The sequence below is a fragment of the Oryx dammah genome, unplaced genomic scaffold (assembly GCF_014754425.2).
Source record: "Oryx dammah isolate SB20612 unplaced genomic scaffold, SCBI_Odam_1.1 HiC_scaffold_29, whole genome shotgun sequence".
NCBI classification, from domain to species: Eukaryota; Metazoa; Chordata; class Mammalia; order Artiodactyla; family Bovidae; genus Oryx; species Oryx dammah.
In genome coordinates this window covers 30,183,673-30,203,599 of record NW_024070213.1, presented here as the reverse complement: position 1 = coordinate 30,203,599, position 19,927 = coordinate 30,183,673, and the positions used below count along the sequence as shown (strand labels likewise).

Genomic DNA, 19,927 nt, shown 5'->3' with positions numbered 1-19,927 from the left:
TGAATATTTATTGATCACCTACTGCTAAGTTAAGTCGCTTCAGTCATGTCCGACTCTATGGGACCCCATAGACGGCAGCCCACCAGGCTCCCCCGTCCCTGGGATTCTCCAGGCAAGAACACTGGAGTGGGTTGCCATTTCCTTCTCCAGTGCATGAAAGTGAAAAGTGAAAGTGAAGTCGCTCAGTCGTGTCCGACTTAGCAACCCCATGGACTGCAGCCCACTTGGCTCCTCCGTCCGTGGGATTTTCCAGGCAAGAGTACTGGAGTGGGGTGCCTACTGTACATTTATTCTAGGAGTCCCCTCTGTGAATGCAAAAATAAATCTGATCCATATTGAAAAAGAGGATTAAGCCATAAACATATATGGGCTTTATGAACAGGAAGATAAATTCTAGAAAACCCTTATAGTTGCTAAATCTGCATGGTTTATATTTAGATTCCTTTTAATTGTACTAAAATTTACAAGCATAACAACTTTCCTTTTTCTGTGGACTATGAGTAAGATCAAACTTCATCCTGAACTTTTCTACAAGCTTCTTGTCTGACCTAGGTGACGGACCATGCTGATGGGAGACACGTCATCGTCCAGTTCCATGAATGGCAAGCTGGGATTGGACTGATCCTTTCTCGAGCTCGGAAACTGCCCATTGCTACAGTCTTTACCACCCACGCCACCCTGCTTGGGCGGTATCTCTGTGCAGCTAACATTGATTTTTACAACCGCCTTGATAAGGTAATTAGCTCTTCCACCCTCGCCACCTTTCTTTCCGACTCTTGAAGCTGAAGGATGGGAAGTATTGATCTTCACCTTTCATCTGTCATCCAGATGGCAGAAATGCCCTTTTGACCAATCAATATTCATGACGCAGCTTTCCCTGAGGGGGCTGAGAGCTCATAAAGTTTAACTTTGTTCAGAGTGCAGCCGAGTGTAGCGGGGACAGGCCAGATGTCTGTCCACTTTGAAGTAACGACCCAAGATCCAAAGGGGCCTGGAAGACATCAGCCACCGCGGCCCTGAGGTTGGGCTGCTTGGGAAATGCTGTGAGGACCCCAGGATCCTCACACAGCTCTGAGTGGCAGGTACCCCACAGGGATGCTAGACATCCGCTTGTACTATGAGCCTCACTTCCTCCATCCTCCAAATGAACGAAGGTCAGATTTCTGCTGTAATTCTGCAGTGAGTTACAGGTGGAGTTTTGTGGGGGGTGCAGTTAAGACAGAGTTACCAAAAACAGGAATGTAGATCCCTGGTGATTAAACAGTTGGGTTTGCTTATCTTAGAAGACTGCCCTATTCTATGACCTAAAGTCATTCAGTTTTGACTTCTTTCTTCCGGTTTTCATCAGTTCAGATTAATGTAACTATGTTTTTCGTATCATTTTGTCAGTAGTAGTGGTCAAGCGACCAATATAACATTGTAAAGCAATTATCCTCCAATTAAAATCAAATAAATTTTAAAAAATAAGTAAGGAAAGAATGTAAAAAAGTTAAAATTAAAAAATCATGGTTAAGCATTTGAGTAACATACAGTCAGGAGTTTTGCAGACTTGGTGTCTATATTGCCAGTCAAGTCAATTTAGCATTTTAGAGTTTGTCTCACTATTGGGAACATTAGGAAGTTGAAAAATTGACCCCCACCTCTCGTTTAAAAAAATTCTAGGACTCTATGCAATAGACTGCATACTTTTCTGAGTGTATTTTTGTGCCTATTTGTAATACATGATTACTACTACTCAGATAATGAGAGCAGAAAGTTATACCACCATCTCAGAGGCATTTTGAATCTAGGAAAGTTCTTTTGGACAAAACTTAAAATTTGCAAAACAGTGAATGGTCCTAAGGAGAGCTTGCCTATAAAAAGGTCAGTTGAACCTGAAGGTCAAATTGTAAACATAAGATGTATATTCAGAATAAAGTCACCAAGGAATTCAGAAAAGTCAAGAGTTCAGGGAGATTTCCTAAGTAGACTAATAAGGGCAAACCAGTGATCTGTGATAAGCTCAACCACCGTGTTTCCTGGAGAAGAGCAGGTTTTGATGTTTGTGAAAGAGAAAATATTACAGAGGCATAGCGAATATTTTAAGCACATCAAATATTTCACTTCAAAATACTTAAGAGCATAGTATATAGCAATTAATAAAAACAACTAATAATATTCATCAGGTTTTATTAGTTGTTTTTAAGGAACAAAATCATGATATATAGCTATATATCAATATTATAACTTTATCATTTCAATAAAAGGTCAGTGTTCATATCACACTGTCTTCAAATATGATTGCATATCTCCCCAGCTTAAAGTAAAGAGCACTCTTTGTAAGCATAAGTAGCTTTGTGTTTCAGTGATGGGTTTAATAAAAATTTGTCACTTCTTTTCTGTGGTCATAAAATTCCACATAGCCATAAGGAAAAACAGTGTGAGAAACATGTGATTTTGCTTTGCCTATGTAGAAGAATTGGTGTAAGCAAATGTCTATGTGTGTGTGTTTGTTTTGTTTTCACAGTTTAACATAGACAAAGAGGCTGGGGAAAGGCAGATTTATCACCGGTATTGCATGGAGCGCGCTTCTGTCCATTGTGCTCATGTTTTCACCACAGTTTCTGAAATTACAGCAATCGAGGCAGAACACATGCTGAAGAGAAAACCTGGTAATTCTTATCCCTGAGTTTGTCACCGATCTGTGATAGTTTTGAACAAAAATGCATAAAATAAGAAAACTGCACTATCACTACTCAAATCTTTATACATATTTGAATTCTTATTTTCAGTAGCTTTGTTGAACACTAAGCTATATCTGGAACATAATAGTATACAATCTGTGCTTGTTGAATAGTCTATGTTTAAAATACTCTTAATTCTGAGCTGGGTTGTCATGATGACTTCCTGTGTTTAAGCAAGCTGAGTTGACTTTTCTATTTTAAGAAAATGAATGTCAGGAAAATATCAGAAACGTGTGTGAGACTTCACCAGTCCTACATCTTAGAACATTGACTCATTGGTCCTGTTTAGTAGAAACCTGTTGCTTTACTCTTCCCAAGATTTTCTTGCAAGTTTTTCTGGGAACTAGCCCCAGACCCATCCCAAGGTTGCAAGGCCAAGAGGTATGTTCATAAAACATGACCCTGTCACCTGGCCACAGCTGGTTGGTCCAGAGGAGGATACCTGGTATAAGTTGGCGCAATCAGAATGGTTTCATAACGAGTCTAAACAGATGAGTTTGTTTGAATAGTCTTGTATAATATAAGCTTGGAAGCTGTTGGTGGTGTCCACTTCCTATGTTGCATGAGATGCCAAGAAAGATAAGCTACAGTGAAGTACAGTAAGAAGCAGAAACAGATTGAGAGAACTCTAGATCCTCCACAGTGATTTAGACCATGGTTTAAATTAATTCCTGAGGCCCAGCTACAGCTTTGCCATCAGACACTCCAGCATCCTACTAATAATTCCTCCTTGTAATACCTAAACCAGTGTTAGTAGATTTCGCTTGTGCTGTACTTAGTCACTCAGTCATGTCTGACTCTTTGCGACCCCATGGACTGTAGCCCGCCAGGCTCCTCTGTCCATGCGGATTCTCCAAGCAAGAATACTGGAGTGGGTTGACATGCCCTCTTCCAGGGGATCTTCCCAACCCAGGAATCAAATCAGGGTCTCCTGCATTGCAGGCGGTTTCTTTACCAGCTGAGCTACCAGGGAAGCCCAGATTTCTCTTACTTGCAACAAAACAGTTCTGATTAATACATTTTCCTTGCTTAATTCCTGTGGTCTTATCTCTAGTTAATTAATCTTTCTTTTGTATACCAGTTTAACATCTAGAGAAAGCATTACAAAGTTCTACATAATTACAAAGGAAGCAAGTAATTTGAATAGTGGCAGCCTGAAGATCCTGTGCTATTCTTTATTCTTTCCAAAGGTTCTCTTGAATCCACTTTGCTTCTCACACTCGTGTCTCTTGCAGGAGTTTGCTTCAATATGCTCACTTGTTTCTTGGATCTTACTTTTTTTTCCTGTCATCAGTATCCTTTTCTGCGCTTACAAAAATGGTTTGTTTTTTCCTATTCTGAAATAAAAATTTCTCTCAAAACCACTACCCTCTTAGATGTCTACATAATCTCATCCTTCCTCTTGCTATCAAGTATTTTATAAAAATAATCCATAGTTTTTCCACTTTTTAGAGCCTCTTCAACTTTAACTTCCAACCTCCAACACTTGATCTAAAATTGCTTTTTCAACAATCACCAGGTTCACAATTCTGTAATTTTTTTGTTCCTTGACATTCTTTGGCAATTAAAGGTGGCAGATGCCTCTATCATTCCTTATTTACATGACATTACACATTCTGAGGTTTCTCACTCTTTTCTAGTGTCTCAATAGTTTGTCTACTAACTTCTGTCTGTTGTTTTTGCTGCTTCTAAATACAATAACCCATGAATTCAACTCAGTAGGTGATTTCCATCATGTATTCTGAGCAGTCTTTATCTTTCCTGACATAGACCAATATTCTGAAAAAACAAAAATGTCTCCCTACCCAAGCAACAAAATCTTCTAGGAAGAAAGAATCAGTTATGTGTTGGAATAAAGGGCTGCTTTTCCAATGTTCCTTATGGACAGAACACTCTTCACACATTTGACTAAAATAAAATGGCACGCGGTAGTTTAACAGGGATGGACTGAGGGGCTGTCATATGGAGTGAAGTAAGTCAGAAAGAGAAAAACAAATACCATATATTAATGCACATATGTGGAGTCTAAACAAATTGGTATAGATAATTCTATTTAGGAAAGAGAAATAGAGACACAGACATAGAGAACAAGCACATGGATACCAAGGGGGAAAGGAGAGGATGGGAACTGAGAGATTGGGATTGACATATTTATGCTACTGTGTATAAAACAGATGGACTTCCCAAGTAGCCCTAGTGGTAAAGAACCCACTGGCCAGTGCAGGAAACATCAGAGACCTGGGTTTGATCCTTGGGTCAGGAAGATGCCTTGGAGGAGGGCATGGCAAACCACTCCAGTATTCTTGCCTGGAGAATCCTATGGACACAGGAGCCTGATGGGCTAGTGTTCGCTGGGTAGCAAAGAGCTGGACATGACTGAAGTGATTTAGCACACATGCACGTATACAATAGATAACTGATGAGAACCTACATGAATTCTACTCAGTGCTATGTGGTGATCTAAATGGGAAAGAAATCCAAAAAACAGGGGATGTATATATATATATACATCTGATTCACTATATATATATATATCTGATTCACTTTGCCATACAGTAGAAACTAACACAACACTGTAAAGCCACTTTACGCCAATAAAAATTAAAACAAAAAGGGAGCTAGTTTAGCACACAGCACAGTTAAGGGCAAAACAGGTGGAGACAGACAGCATGGCCTCTACCCATGTGTTTTGGAACAACTCTGTGTCTCAGTTTCTGCCTCTGAAATATCACCTTGCTCCACTGGTTGTTGCAGGGATTAAATGAGTTACATTACAAGGCATTTAGAGCAGTACCTAATGCATAGTAAGAGATGGGTAACTGAAAACTCTTAACAATGACTATTTTTGCTATTGGTCTATTACATAATACCCATTACTCAATGCTATTTCAGTCAGATCCTCCTGATTTTCTATGTCAGCGATTCATTATGGATTTTTATAAACTTCCACTTCTATGATAGTCAGAAACTAGAAATGTTAATAGACAGCTAACTTGTTGTTGTTGTTCAATTGCTAAGTTGTGTCCAACTCTTTGTGACCCCATGGACTGCAGCACTTTAGGCTTCCCTGTCCATTACCAGCTTCCGAAGCTTGCACAAACTCATGTCCATCGAGTCGGGGATGCCATTCAACCATCTCATCCTCTGCCTCCTCTTTCTCTTCCTGTCTTCCATCTTTCCCAGCATCAGGGTCTTTTCTAATGAGTGGGCTCTTCGCATCAGGTGGCCAAAGTATTGGAGCTTCAGCTTCAGCATCTGTCCTTCCCATTAATATTCAGGGCTGATTTCCTTTAGGAGTGGTTGGTTTGGTTTCCTTGCTGCCCAAGGGACTCTCAAGAGTCTTCTCTAGCAAAATACTGTTGTTTTGGCAATGCTGCCCTCTCTCAAAAGAGATTTTTCATGAGGATTTTACTTTGCTTTTCCAGATGTAGTTACTCCAAATGGCTTGAACGTTAAGAAATTTTCAGCTGTACATGAGTTTCAAAATCTCCATGCTATGTACAAGGCCAGGATCCAAGAGTTTGTTCGAGGTCATTTCTATGGGTATGTTTTTCTATATTAAAAAAAAAAAATTATCCTGTGCTGTTAGGGATCTGGGGTGTAGAGAAAACGGGGTTGTTAAAGTAAACGTTTATCTTTCCCAGTCCCCTTTGTACTTTAACAGAACTCATGTGTACATTTTGTTGCTGTTGCTTTCTTTCATTGGAAACTGTTTTGTTTTGTTTTAGTCATCTGGACTTTGATCTTGAAAAAACATTGTTCCTCTTCATTGCTGGGAGGTATGAGTTTTCAAACAAAGGAGCTGACATCTTCTTAGAATCCTTATCCAGGTTAAACTTCCTGCTGAGGGTAAGAATGCTCTAGAACACAAAACGAACACGAAACAGTGCTTTTATAGAGAACTTTGTTCTGTGGAAAGTAAAGAACTTCCTGGCTTTTCAAATGGCTTTTAAAAATATATATGATTTTGAAGACTTAAAATGATAGCTTTATTTTAAAAATGCTTTTGGTCTTTCAATTATCGTATTTAAAATGATAAGTATGATTGCCACACTCTTTGCTCGTGTATTTGTCTAGGATGTCAGATATGTTTTAAAGAGAGCTACAAACTTATCATGTTATATTGGGTATATAGCCAATATCATAGTATGGTGTTTTTCTTTTAAAGAATCATAGAAGCAAAATTTTATTGGAAATGCACCCCAAATGATATTTTATGTTAATTTAAAAATTTTTCAAAATTCTACTGATATATAGTTGATTTACAATGCGGTGTTAGTTTCAGGGGTATGGCAAAGTGATACAGTTACACATGCTCAGTTGCTTCAGTCGTGTCCAACTCTTTGAGACCCTGTGGACTGTACCTCACCAGGCTCCTCTGTCCGTGGGATTCTCCAGGCAAGAACACTGGAGTGGGTTGCCATGCCCTTCTCTAGGGGATCTTCCTGATCCAGGGATCATCCCAGGTCTCTTGTGTCTCCTGCGTTGCCAGGCAGGTTCTTTACACCAGTGCCACTTGGGAAGCCCTGATTCAGTTATACATATATATAAATGTATACATTCATTTTTTACATTCTCTTGCTTTATATGTTATATATGTGCCATGTTTTAAGCTGACCACATAGCATCCTCTTTCCCACCTATCCCGCAAGAGTTTGTAAACAATTGAAAGATACAGAGAAATCAAGCAAACAGAGAGTAAAGAAAACAAAACCTTGCCTTTTTTAAAAGTCGATAGATTTAATGCACTGTGATGACCTGAATGGGAAGGAAGTCTAAAAGACAGAAGATATTTGTATATGTATGGCTAGTTCACTTTGCTGTACAGTAGAAACTAACACAACATGGTAAAGCAATTGCTGCTGCTAAGTTGCTTCAGTCGTGTCCAACTCTGTGCGACCCCATAGATGGCAGCCCACCAGGCTCCCCCGTCCCTGGGATTCTCCAGGCAAGAACACTGGAGTGAGTTTGTAAAACAACTATACTCCAATAAAAATTAATTTAAAAAAATACTATCATGGGAGATATGGCTTGGTTGCATGGCATTAATAGGCTTCCTAATATTGGGCCTTGGTATTAAATTTTGCGGTATTAGACTTCTGATCACAGACAGCCCTGGCCATTTCCATCCCCTCCAACCAGAAGCCTTCAGAAAAACATGTGCAACATGACTGACAGCCAAGCAGTTGCCCTCATAGAATGGGGCAGACACACACAAACTCTATTCCTCTCCCAACTCACTAGCCATGCCTCTACTCTGAGATCCAAAAGCCTCAAACCATGAAACTAGGAGAGGTCCCACCACTCAGAAACATAGAGGAGTTTCCCACTCCCAAATACAGAATGATTTTTTGCTCAATAGGATAGATTTGCTCAGAATGATTTTTTGCTCAATAGGTTAGATTTGCTCAGAATCTTAAAATAGGTTGTGAACTGTTGGTGCGTGAGCATGTTCAGTCATGTCTGACTCTTTGTGACCCCATGGACTGTAGCCCACCAGGCTCCTCTGTCCATAGGATTTCCCAGGCCAGAATACTGGAGTGGGTTACTCTTTCCTTCTCCAGAGGATCTTCCCGACCCAGGGATCAAACTCGTGTCTCTTGTGTTTCTTGCATTGGCAGGCATATTCTTAAAACAGGTTCTGAACTAATCCAGCAATAAAACCTGTGCCAACGGAAGGACTGCATGATAGACACTGATGAAAGTTATTGGCTTATATTCTTGTCCCATCATAGAAAAATATAGAATACATAAGGAAAATAGAAGAGGTCAGTGTAGAAGTCTAATTTTATTGAGATGCTGAGGCAATCTAAAATTTCCTGAGCTCTGTATAACTCTCCCATTCAGTTTTTATTTCTTGGACGTAGATTTATCACTGTCTTAGCCCAGATATTCCTGGGTGTCTCAGAGGGTAAAGAATCTGCCTGAAACACAGGAGAGATAGGAGTTGCAGGTTTGATCCCTGGGTCGGGAAGATCCCCTGGAGAAGGAACTGGCAACCCACTCCAGTATTCTTGCCTGGGAAATCCCATGAAGAGAGGAACCTAGCAGTCTACAGTCCAAAGGGTGGCAAAGAACCAAACATGACTGAAAGGCTAAGCACATACACTGTACCAAGTATTTTAAGAGATTACTAAAATCACATTAGTAAACATCCACGCTTATAAAATAGGATTGAAGACCAGAAAGATTATTCAAGAATAAACTGGAATAATCTTATTTCACAGCATTTTCTGATATGTATCTATTTAACAAGCTTTATAGATGGACTCACAGCTATATAAAAATGTCATGTCTAGAGACATCATTAATTTATCCATACATTTATTAAATATTCGCTTTATTTTTAGATGTGAAGAAAAAGTGAATTTCTCTTATTCTAGACATCAAAGATAATTACAATCCTTGGAGAAATCAAAATAAGACATTTTCTTTCCATATAGTACATTTAGTCTTTAATGAAAGCACATTGCCTACTCCTGGGGTGTTTCCTGTTTTATGGTTCCTGTAGATGTTTTGGATAGAATATAAGGTCCCAGAGGGCAGAGACCACAGATTAGATGATAGTGCCCCACATTCAAGAGTCAGTCATTTCAGAATATAAAAGCATTCATCAGTTCACAGTTTTAAGTAAGTTTATGCTTTCATTCCCACAGTTCTTTGGCATGTCATTTCTTTCTGAGAAACTTCAGGTCAATAATATTTTGGAATAGGAAAAGTAAACAGATTGTAGAGTCAAAAAACACCAGTTTAAAAAACAAAACAAAACAAAACATTAGTTTGACTCCCAGGTTTGCCAATAACCTGTGATAGGAGCTCAGAAGAAGAATCAAAACTCTTATGCCTCTCTTTTGAAATTAATGAGGAGAGTGAGAGTTAGGCTTGGGTTAACTTATGTGTTTAAAGCACCCAACACAGTAACTGCTACACCAAAAGTTCTGAGTACCCATTCTGGTTCCTTTATGGTTGAAAAAAACAAAATGCAACATCATAAGAATCAAGACATTTAATGGAAAAATGTTAATAATCTGTGCAAATCCGTGTAAATTAGCTATAAGACGTAGAGTAAACCCAAACGAAATCCTCATTAACTTTCCAGTCTGGAATTTTAACATTTGTGTTAATCTTTTATGTTATTTTTTAACCACAGAAAACCACAGTGATATCAGTAGCAATTACTATATATTTTAGATGATGGGTGTGATGAAATTATTCTGTGTGGATTTTTAATTGTTAATTGTCAGATCTTAGTTGAACGTCATATTTAAATTTTTTGAAGAAGCTTCAAGACAGTGATGTATAATTTCTTTGTCAGTCATAAATAAGTATTCTTATTCTCTCAAGATGTTTCAAAGCACTATTTGTCACAGTTTAAGGTCCAGCTGTCACATGGTTTATTTTATCTTTGATAGTTGACTCTGTTGTGTTTTCTAACCCCTCATTAGATGCATAAAAGTGACGTCACCGTGGTGGTGTTTTTCATTATGCCTGCCAAGACAAATAATTTCAACGTGGAAACCCTGAAAGGCCAGGCAGTGCGCAAACAGCTATGGTAACCTCACATCTTGTAAATATTCTCAAGCAATAGGTGTAAAAGGATTTTTTTTAAGTGCATGATTTATGATCTATTTCCTTGAACTATTTTTTCCCCTTAAGATTATAATAGCTTACATACTACTCAGTTCTCTTCTCATTGGGCTCCTTTGTTAAATTTTGTCATGTCTATAAAACTGTGTTCGTATAAAAATGTTGGAACGAACTACTGTGGAAGGATAAGGCCTTTGTAGAAATCTTTAAAGATGGGTCAGATTTTTAAAAAATTTATTATGGAAATGTTAAAACATATGCCAAAATAACGAAATTAGTATCGTGCTTCCCCTCTCCCCCGTAGGCCAGACTCAACAATGATAAATGTTGACTTAAAAAATAGTTGCAACCTAAAAATTGAGAGTTATGTTTTATTTGCTGGGAATATTTAGAACTTTGAGCCCGGGAGACAGCATCTCAAGTAACCCTGAGAGAACTGCTCTGAGGAGGCCAGGAGAGGAGCCAGATTATATAGAAGTTTTGCAACAAAGGGCAGGTAGTCTGAACATCAAAAGATTATTGCTAATAAAAGAAAATCAGATATCCCCAGTTAAGAAACTTAGTGCTTTTCTTTGTCTGGGAAGATGCAGGAGTCTGGACTCACTGAAAACATTCCTTTGATAGAAACCTCACCTATTTGAGGCTAGTATCCAGTGTTTTTCACATTCTGAGCTCCCTTGGGACTCACAGTAGGTAGTGACTGCAGTCTGATGGCTGCTAGATGGCAGGTATTCTCCTTCCTGAGTTTCCTTAGGGCTCACCATCTCACACTGGGGCCTGCAATTGCTGATGACTGTGACATCCTTGTTTACTGATATGGAAGGAAATATTCCATTTCTCATAAACAAATTCCTCATATTATATGGGTACCTACATACACTCCCTTTCCATTCCCCCAACCTTCTCCTGATTATCATCAAGCCAAAGAAAGTTACACTCCCCACACTGGTCAGGGTATTCAGTTACCTCAGCTCTAGAGGTGTTAACTCAGGCTAAACTGGCAAATAAGAAAAGAACAAAAGAGATTATATAAAAGAGACCTGCAATTTCAAAGAATGCATTGACAGAACACCATCATGGCAAGGAAAGACTTAAAAGGGTGACATTGTTTGAGTTGTGTATCTTTGTGTTCATACAGGGACACTGCACATTCTGTGAAGGAAAAGTTTGGAAAGAAACTGTATGATGCATTATTAAGGTAGGAGCTTGGAACACTACACTGCTCAAACATTTAGGGCTTTACTATTGAGACAAGTATTTAGACACTATACTAATTTTGTTCCAAATATAAAAGAATTAATAGCCTTTGAAGATTCTCCAAGCCAGGCTTCAACAGTACCTGAACCGTGAACTTCCAGATGTTCAAGCTGGTTTTAGAAAAGGCACATGAACCAGAGATCAAATTGCCAACATCCATTGGATCATAGAAAAAGCGAGAGAGTTCCAGAAAAACATCTACTTTTGCTTTATTGACTACGCCAAAGCCTTTGATTGTGTGGATCACAACAAACTGTGAAAAATTCTTAGAGATGGGAGGAGCAGATCACCTTACCTGCCTCCTGAGACATCTGTATGCAGGTCAGGAAGCAACATTTAAAACTGGACGTTGAACAACAGACTGGTTCCAAATAGGGAAAGAAGTATGATAAGGCTGTATATCGTCATGCTGCTTATTTAACCTATATGCAGAGTACATCATGCAAAATGCCAGGCTGGATGAAGCACAAGCTGAAATCAAGATTGCCAGGAGAAATATCAATAACCTCAGATACGCAGATGACACCACACTTATGGCAGAGAGCAAAGAAGAGCCAAGAGCCTTTTGATGAAACTGAAAGAGGAGAGTGAAAAAGTTGGCTTAAAACTCCACATTCAGAAAACTAAGATCATGGCATCCAGTCCCATCACTTCATGGCAAATAGATGGAGAAACAGTGGAAACAGTGGCTGACTTTATTTTGGGGGGCTCCAAAATCACTGCAGATGGTGACTGCAGCCATGAAATTAAAGACACTTGCTCCTTGGAAGAAAAGTTATGACCAACATAGACAGCATATTAAAAAGCAGAGACATTACTTTGCCAACAAAGGTTCGTCTAGTCCAGGCTATGGTGTTATCAGTAGTTGTATATGGATGTGAGAGTTGGACTATAAAGAAAGCTGAGTGCAGAAGAATTGATGTTTTTGAACTGTGGTGCTGGAGAAGACTCTTGAGAGTCCCTTGGACTGCAAGGAGATCCAACCAGTCCATCCTAAAGGAGATCAGTCCTGGGTGTTCATTGGAAGGACTGATGCTAAAGCTGAAACTCCAATACTTTGGCCACCTGATGCGAAGAGCTGACTCATTTGAAAAGACTCTGATGCTGGTTAAGATTGAGGGCAGGCAGAGAAGGGGACGACAGAGGATGAGACGGTTGGATGACATCACTGACGCAATGGACATGAGTTTGAGTAGGCTGTGGGAGTTGGTGATAGACAGGGAGACCTGGCGTGCTGCAGTCCATGGGGTTGCAGAGTCGGACACGACTGAACGACTGAACTGAACTGAAGATATGTTGCATCATATGAGCAGGCTTTGTTTAATCCTTCGTCTGACAAATATTTGTAGACAGTTGTACAAATGAGAACATAGTTAAATACGTGGGTAAGTTATCTGTGTGTGAACTCAGTCACTCAATCATGTCTGACTCTTTGCGACACTTTGGCCTGTAGCCCACCAGCCTCCTCTGTCCTGAAAACGGGATTTTTCAGGCAAGAATACTGGAGGAGGGTGCCATTTTCCCTTCTCAATCCAGGAATCGAACCCAAGTTTCCTACATTGCCGATGGTTTCTTTACCTGCTAAGGCATTGAGGAAGCCCGCAGATAGGGTCTCCTTCAATGGAATTCTCATCACGAGTTAATATGTCAGTTTGAAGCTGTGGAAGATTTCAAGTCAAAATATATATTGACATATTAACATATAATTATTAATGAACATAGTAGTTAATGTTAAGTAACATTTACTTAAGTAATATACATTACCTAATGTATACTTGGTATACGTTGAGAAGCTCACCTCAATGAGAAGCCCATGAACTGCAGTTAGAGTAGCCGCCACTTGTTAAAATGAAGAGAAAAACCCGCACAGCAACAAAGACCCAGCACAGCCAAAAATAAATACATAATTTTTTAAAATATCAACTTACAGATGGAAAAGTTATGGCCACTGTAGAACATGGTACTCACTTCCTATAATTGTTAAAGTGGGCAAAATATTATGAAAGTATCCTCCTGGTCATCAACAGTAATGCTTTAAAAATTAATTTCAATTTTCTTTTATGCTAGCAAAGGTATTCTTTTATCAAACTTCCTTGCCCTTTGGAATTTGTCTGTGAGCTTCATCAGGAAACTATGTATGCTTTACATTTATTTTTAAATTGCTTGAAATGGTGTTTGACGCATAGGAAGCATTTGGTTAGTGCTAGCTGTTTTATTTTGATTTTTAAAACTGTTTTCCCCACAGAGGAGAAATTCCTGACATGAACAATATTTTGGATCGAGATGATCTGACAATTATGAAAAGAGCTATCTTTTCAACTCAGGTAATAAAGGAAAAAATGCCCATTACTTCCCATAATTGTTAAAGTCTATTTAGATCAATATCTTAATTTTTTGAAATGGGCTAATTTGGGAAATTTTTAAACCTGAGAGCTAGAAAAGTCATCCTTAGGTATTTACCTAAAGGACACCTTTGTGAGTTCTCGTTCACCAGTGGTTTTTCAAGGCTCCTATAAACAAATCTCATGGAACTTGTCTTCATATCTACTTTAAAAATTCATTTGGAAACTATATGCCAATTGAAAAACTATGTATATTGCAACGACAAAAAAGAAGTGCCTAAAGTTTTCAAAAAGCATAGACTTCGGAGTCAATCCAGAGAAGAGGTGAATGTTTCTCAGTCAAGTGGAATTGTTAAAAAGGTAATTGTGTTAGCCATGTAGAGCAATGCACAGGGAGGCATTGAAGAACAGCCCCCTAGTGGGAACCAGCAGAGTAGTTCACCTGGAGTTCCATTCTTATTCCAAATAGAGTCAGTCCCCTACATATGAATGAGCTAACATTCTGAGATGAAGTTAGTCTAGGTACCCAGCTAATATAATTGGCTATATAGTACAGTACTGTAATAGGTTTATAATACTTTTCACACAAATAACACATAAAAACAAACACAAAAAATAAACATTTTGAATCTCACAATACAGTACCTCGAAAAGTACAGTAGGGCAGTCCAACAACAGCTGGCGTTTGGGGGCTGGCATCAAATGAACAGGCAAGAAGGGTTAGTTAGTGACTGGAGGAAGTAGAAGAGGTGGGAGATGGTAGAACTGAAGGACCACCAGCAATAGGAGATGGAGGGCAAGCTGCAATTTCACACACATCTGATGCTGACGGAATGTGCTTTTGCATCTTTTTGAAAATTCCCAACTTGAAGGTTCGTATGTTGGGGACTTACTGTTAAGTCTCAGGAGGCTTCAAGAATTCTAGGCTTTCCATAGAGTGGCTGCTGGTGAACAAAAGCATCGGGTGTTCAGAGTGCGGAAGGAAGTTCTTTAACCTGTTGTCTTCCTATGAAATACACAGACAACCCCTCATCCACTTAAGTGGCATCTCAGACCATAAAGGCATAAAGATTGAATGACATATTGCCGATGACCTATTGTTGAAATTAGTCACACTTAGTAATTCTTTTCCTGAACTGACATTTTCTTCCCTCTGCTCCTTCAGCGGCAGTCTTTGCCCCCAGTGACCACTCACAACATGATCGATGATTCCACCGATCCCATCCTCAGCACCATTAGACGTATTGGGCTCTTCAATAGCCGCACAGACAGAGTCAAGGTACAGCTCGTTTACGCGGGACATTTCAAAATCATAGAGGACAGGTTTTTGAGAATTTATTAGAAGCAACCCTTGTTTGTTTTAACATCTACTGGAAATATTGTAAATGATACTTCTAAAGGAAAATTAATTCTGTTTCCTGTCTTGAGCAATTAAACAGTAACTATGTTGGTATCATTCTAAAAATAATTGAAGACTATTTATGGCATTGAGTTGTAATGCAGCTTTCAGTTTCATTGTAAAATACTGTCAGCAAGCATCAGGAAATGGCCTTATTTTTAATGAAACACATATGGTCTAAGAATTGTTTAATGAATGAATCTCGGAGACTAGCATAAATTGTCTTTGTTTCTTCCTCATAAAGTTCAATTTAAGGGCATAGTATGAGAAGATTCAAGTTTCAGAGAATGTGCCTAATGATAGTTTTATATACTTTCCTATAGACTAATTTGTTCTTTTGACTCTTTGAGTTTCTCCAGTGATGAAGCACAGTGTTGAATAAGACCTGGTTTCTGCTGCAATGGAGCTTAATCTCCATGATGTTTACTGAGGGTGTGTTATGTTCTAGGCATGGGGTTAGGTGTGGGAGACAAGGGTAAATGTGTTAACAGATCATAGCTTATTCCTACTCACTTCCATCCACCAGCATTCAAGATCAAGTTGTCACAAGAATTTACCAATCTTTTTGAAAGGAAGGTCCCAGTGTCCCTTCTTTCTTTTGCCTTTAGCAGATGATATGAATTCTAAATTCCTTCACAGTCCCTTCATACTGGCTTCACATCTAGATTTTGACCCATCCTTACTTTTTTTTCCTTCAGATTGTAAGAGTTTTTCTGGGACCTTATTTCCTCCCACATTCTTAGGAAATGCACCCTGTTTATCCTTTTCTATATTGTAGGCTTACTAGCTCTTTCCCTTGCTGTTTACAAATGTTTCTGAAATTTTTCCACATGAAAAAACAAGCTTTGCCTTAACTCTACCCCCTCTTGATGTTTTTAAATGTTTTTCTACTCTTCTCTGTAAAGTCTCTTGGGAAAATACAATCTATTTGTAAATGTATTTCTCATCCTGCACTCAGTCATTGACATAGGCATCAGTGGATGTCATGGAGACAAGTTAAGGACCTACTGCAACAGTCCAGGTGAGAGATACTGAGGGCCACTACCAAAGGCCTTCTCAGAAGTTCTGGAGAGGATGGAACAATGGAAGAAATGGTTGCCTGAAGAAAAAGACCATACTTAAGTTACCAGTGGACACAGAGTGAGAAAGAGGCAGAAGGCAAGGCTTCAGTATATAACCCACACTTTCTAGAACCTAAAGAAAAGCTTTAAAAGAAGTTGGTTTGGGGACTTCCCTAGTGGTCCAGTGGCTCAGAAACTGCATTCCCAATGCAGAGGGCCCAGGTTCATTCCCTGGTCAGGGAACTAGATCCCACCTCCTTCAACTAAGAGTTCACATGCTAGAACTAAAGACCCAGTGCAGTCAAATAAATATTAAAAAAATAAATTAAATAAGAGAAGTTGGTTTGAGGGTCATATCTCAAATGAAGTTCAATTTTTCATAGATTGAGTTACATATGGGATATTCAAGTTAAGATGCTTAAGAGGTACTTAGAAAACATAGGCCTGGGGTTTATAAGGACAGTTGTGAGGGGAGCTATTGGCATGTGGGCAGTAGTGGAGACCAAGGAATGATAACCTTGACATATTGGAAGACTAGGTGGAATGAATGAAGTAAATATTGACCCAAGGAAACCTCAAGAGAGGATTAAAAGATGAAAGATTAGGGAAAGAAAGAGGAAAATATATAAGAAATCAAGGCAGGAGAAATTTTAATAATAGTAGAAAGAGCTCATAGTACAACATTAGATGATCCATGCTGTTTATAAAAATGTTCCATATTGTGTTAACCCTTTCATTTCAAACAATCTACACATAAACCCACATATATGTGTATATTGCCCTGTGCTATAGAATTATGGGTGATTTTTAATTTCTCATTTGTGTTTGTGAATTTCCAAATTTTCAACTCATAGCACACATATAAGAGCCAGGCTGCACATTTTCCCCTGGAAATGCAGGACTATCGTTACCAAGACTGCACCACTCATTACATTTTTTCAGCAGGATTCTATCCATAGAGTATGTCAACACACACTTGTCATCATTCTCATGTAGTTTACTCCAGACTGGTCCTTCTCAGTTTTCTGTATCTTGGAAAGAAAATAGTGGGAGCAAGAAAGCATGTTATTGCCCCTTTGATTTCTGTTTTTCTCAGAACCTTTCATGTCAAGGTTCAGTTCAGTCACTCAGTCGTGTCCAGCTCTTTGTGACCCCATAGTCTGCAGCACACCAGGCTTCCCTGTCCATCACTATCTCCTGGAGTTTGCTCAAACTCATGTCCATTGAGTCGGTGATGCCATCCAAACATCTCATCCTCTGTCACCCCCTTCTCCTCCTGCCTTCAGTCTTTCCCAGCACCAGGGTCTTTTCCAATGAGTCGGTTCTTTGCATCAGGTGGCCAAAGTATTGGAGTTTCAGCTTTAGCATCAGTCCCTCCAATGAATACTCAGGACTGATTTCCTTTAGGATTGACTGGTTGGATCTCCTTGCAGTCCATGAGTCTTCTCCAGCACCATAGTTCAAAAGCATCAGTTCTTATACTCAGCTTTCCTTATCATCCAACTCTCATATCCATAAATGACTACTGGAAAACCATAGCTTAGATTAGATGGGCTTTTGTTGACAAAGTAATGTGTTTACTTTTTAATATGCTGTCTAGGTTGGTCATAGCTTTTTTTCAAAGAAACAAGTGTCTTTTAACTTCATGGCTGCTGTCACCATCTGCAGTGATTTTGGAGCCCTCCAAAATAAACTCTGTCAGTGTTTCCATTGTTTCTCCATCTATTTGCTATGGAGTGATGGGACAGGATGCCATGATCTTAGTTGTTTGAATGCTGAGTTTTAAGCCAACTTTTTCCACTCTCCTCTTTCACTTTCATCAAGAGGCTTTTTAGTTCCTCTTCACTTTCTGCCATAAGGGTGGTGTCATCTGCATATCTGAGGTTATTGCTATTTATCCCAGCCATCTTGATTCCAGCTTGTGCTTCATCCAGCCCAGTGTTTCTCATGATGTACTCTGCATAGAAGTTAAATAAGCGGGGTGACAATATACAGCCTTGACGTACTCCATTTCCTATTTGGAACCAGTCTGTTGTTCCATGTTCTGTTCTAACTGTTGCTTCCTGACCTGCATACAGATTTCTCAGGAGGCAGGTAAGGTGGTCTGGTATTCCCAGCTCTAAGAATTTTCCACAGTTTGTTGTGACCCACACAGTCAAAGGCTTTGGCATAGTCAGTAAAGCAGAAGTTGATGTTTTTCTGGAGCTCTCTACCTTTTGATCTCTGGTTCCTCTGCCTTTTCTAAAACCAGCTTGAACATCTGGAAGTTCACGGCTCACGTATTGTTGAAGCCTGGCTTGGAGAATTTTGAGCGTTACTATACTAGCGTATAAGATGAGTGCAATTGTGGGGGTAGTTTGAATATTCTTTGGCATTACCTTTCTTTGGGATTAGAATGAAAACTGACTTTTTCCAGTCTTGTGGCCACTGCTGAGTTTTCCAAATTTGCTGGCATATTGAGTGCAGCACTTTCACAGCATCATCTTTCAGGATTTGAAATAGCTCAACTGGAATTCCATCACCCCCACTAGCTTTGCTTGTAGTGTTGCTCCCTAAGGTCCACATGACTTCACACTCCAGGATGTCTGGCTCTAGGTGAGTGATCACACCATCATGGTCATCTGGGTCATGAAGATCTTTTTTGTATAGTTCTCTGCATTCTTGCCACCTCTTCTTAATATCTCCTGTTTCTGTTAGGTCCATATTGTTCTTGTCCTTTATTAAGCCCATCTTTGCATGAAATGTTCCCTTGGTATCTCTAATTTTCTTGAAGAGATCTCTAGTCTTTCCCATTGTATTGTTTTCCTCTATTTTTTTGCATTGATCACTGAAGAAGGCTTTCTTATCTCTCCTTGCTATTCTTTGGAACTCTGCATTCAGATGGGTATAGATTTCCTTTTCTCCTTTGCCTTTAGCTTCTCTTCTTTCCTCAGCTATTTGTAAGGTCTCCTCAGACAACCATTTTGCCTTTTTGCATTTCTTTTTCTTGGGGATGGTCTTCATCAGTGCCTTCTGTACAATGTCACAAACCTCTGTCCATTGTTCTTCATGCACTCTGTCTATCAGATCTAATCCCTTTAATCTATTTCTCACTTCCACTGTATAATCATAAGGGATTTGATTTAGGTCATATCTGAATGGTCTAGTGGTTTTCCCTACTTTCTTCAGTTTAAGTTTGAATTTGGCAATAAGGAGTTCATGATCTGAGCCATAGTCAGCTCCTGGCCTTGATTTTGCTAACAGTATAGAGCTTCGGCATCTTCAGCTTCAACTAATATAATCAATCTGATTTCAGTGTTGACCATCTGGTGATATCCATGTGTAGAGTTGTCTCTTGTGTTGTTGGAAGAGAGTGTTTGCTATGACCAATGTGTTCTCTTGGCAAAACTCTGTTCACCTTTGCTCTGCTTCAATTTGTACTCCAAGGCCAAAATCGCCTGTTACTCCAGGTGTTTCTTGACTTCTTACTTTTGTATTCCAGTCCACTATGATGAAGGGGACATCTTTTTTTGGTGTTAGTTCTGGAAGATCTTGTAGGTCTTCACAGAACTGTTCAAC

The 19,927-nt window shown here is 39.2% G+C and overlaps 1 protein-coding gene across 3 annotated transcripts in view; it reads left to right on the top strand.

The window, feature by feature from the left end:
* GYS2 (glycogen synthase 2) overlaps positions 1–19,927 on the top strand; it is a 59,068-nt gene that overhangs the window by 21,921 nt on the left and 17,220 nt on the right. For 2 of the 3 annotated variants that reach the window (XM_040235315.1, XM_040235316.1), the window contains exons 4-11: positions 576–735; positions 2,507–2,651; positions 6,149–6,266; positions 6,452–6,572; positions 10,169–10,275; positions 11,449–11,508; positions 13,813–13,891; positions 15,075–15,188. In XM_040235315.1, coding sequence (XP_040091249.1) covers positions 576–735; positions 2,507–2,651; positions 6,149–6,266; positions 6,452–6,572; positions 10,169–10,275; positions 11,449–11,508; positions 13,813–13,891; positions 15,075–15,188 — 904 coding nt within the window. Of the gene's footprint in view, positions 1–552; positions 736–2,506; positions 2,652–6,148; positions 6,267–6,451; positions 6,573–10,168; positions 10,276–11,448; positions 11,509–13,812; positions 13,892–15,074; positions 15,189–19,927 lie in introns of all 3 variants that reach the window. The other variant, XM_040235314.1, reaches the window with a different exon arrangement.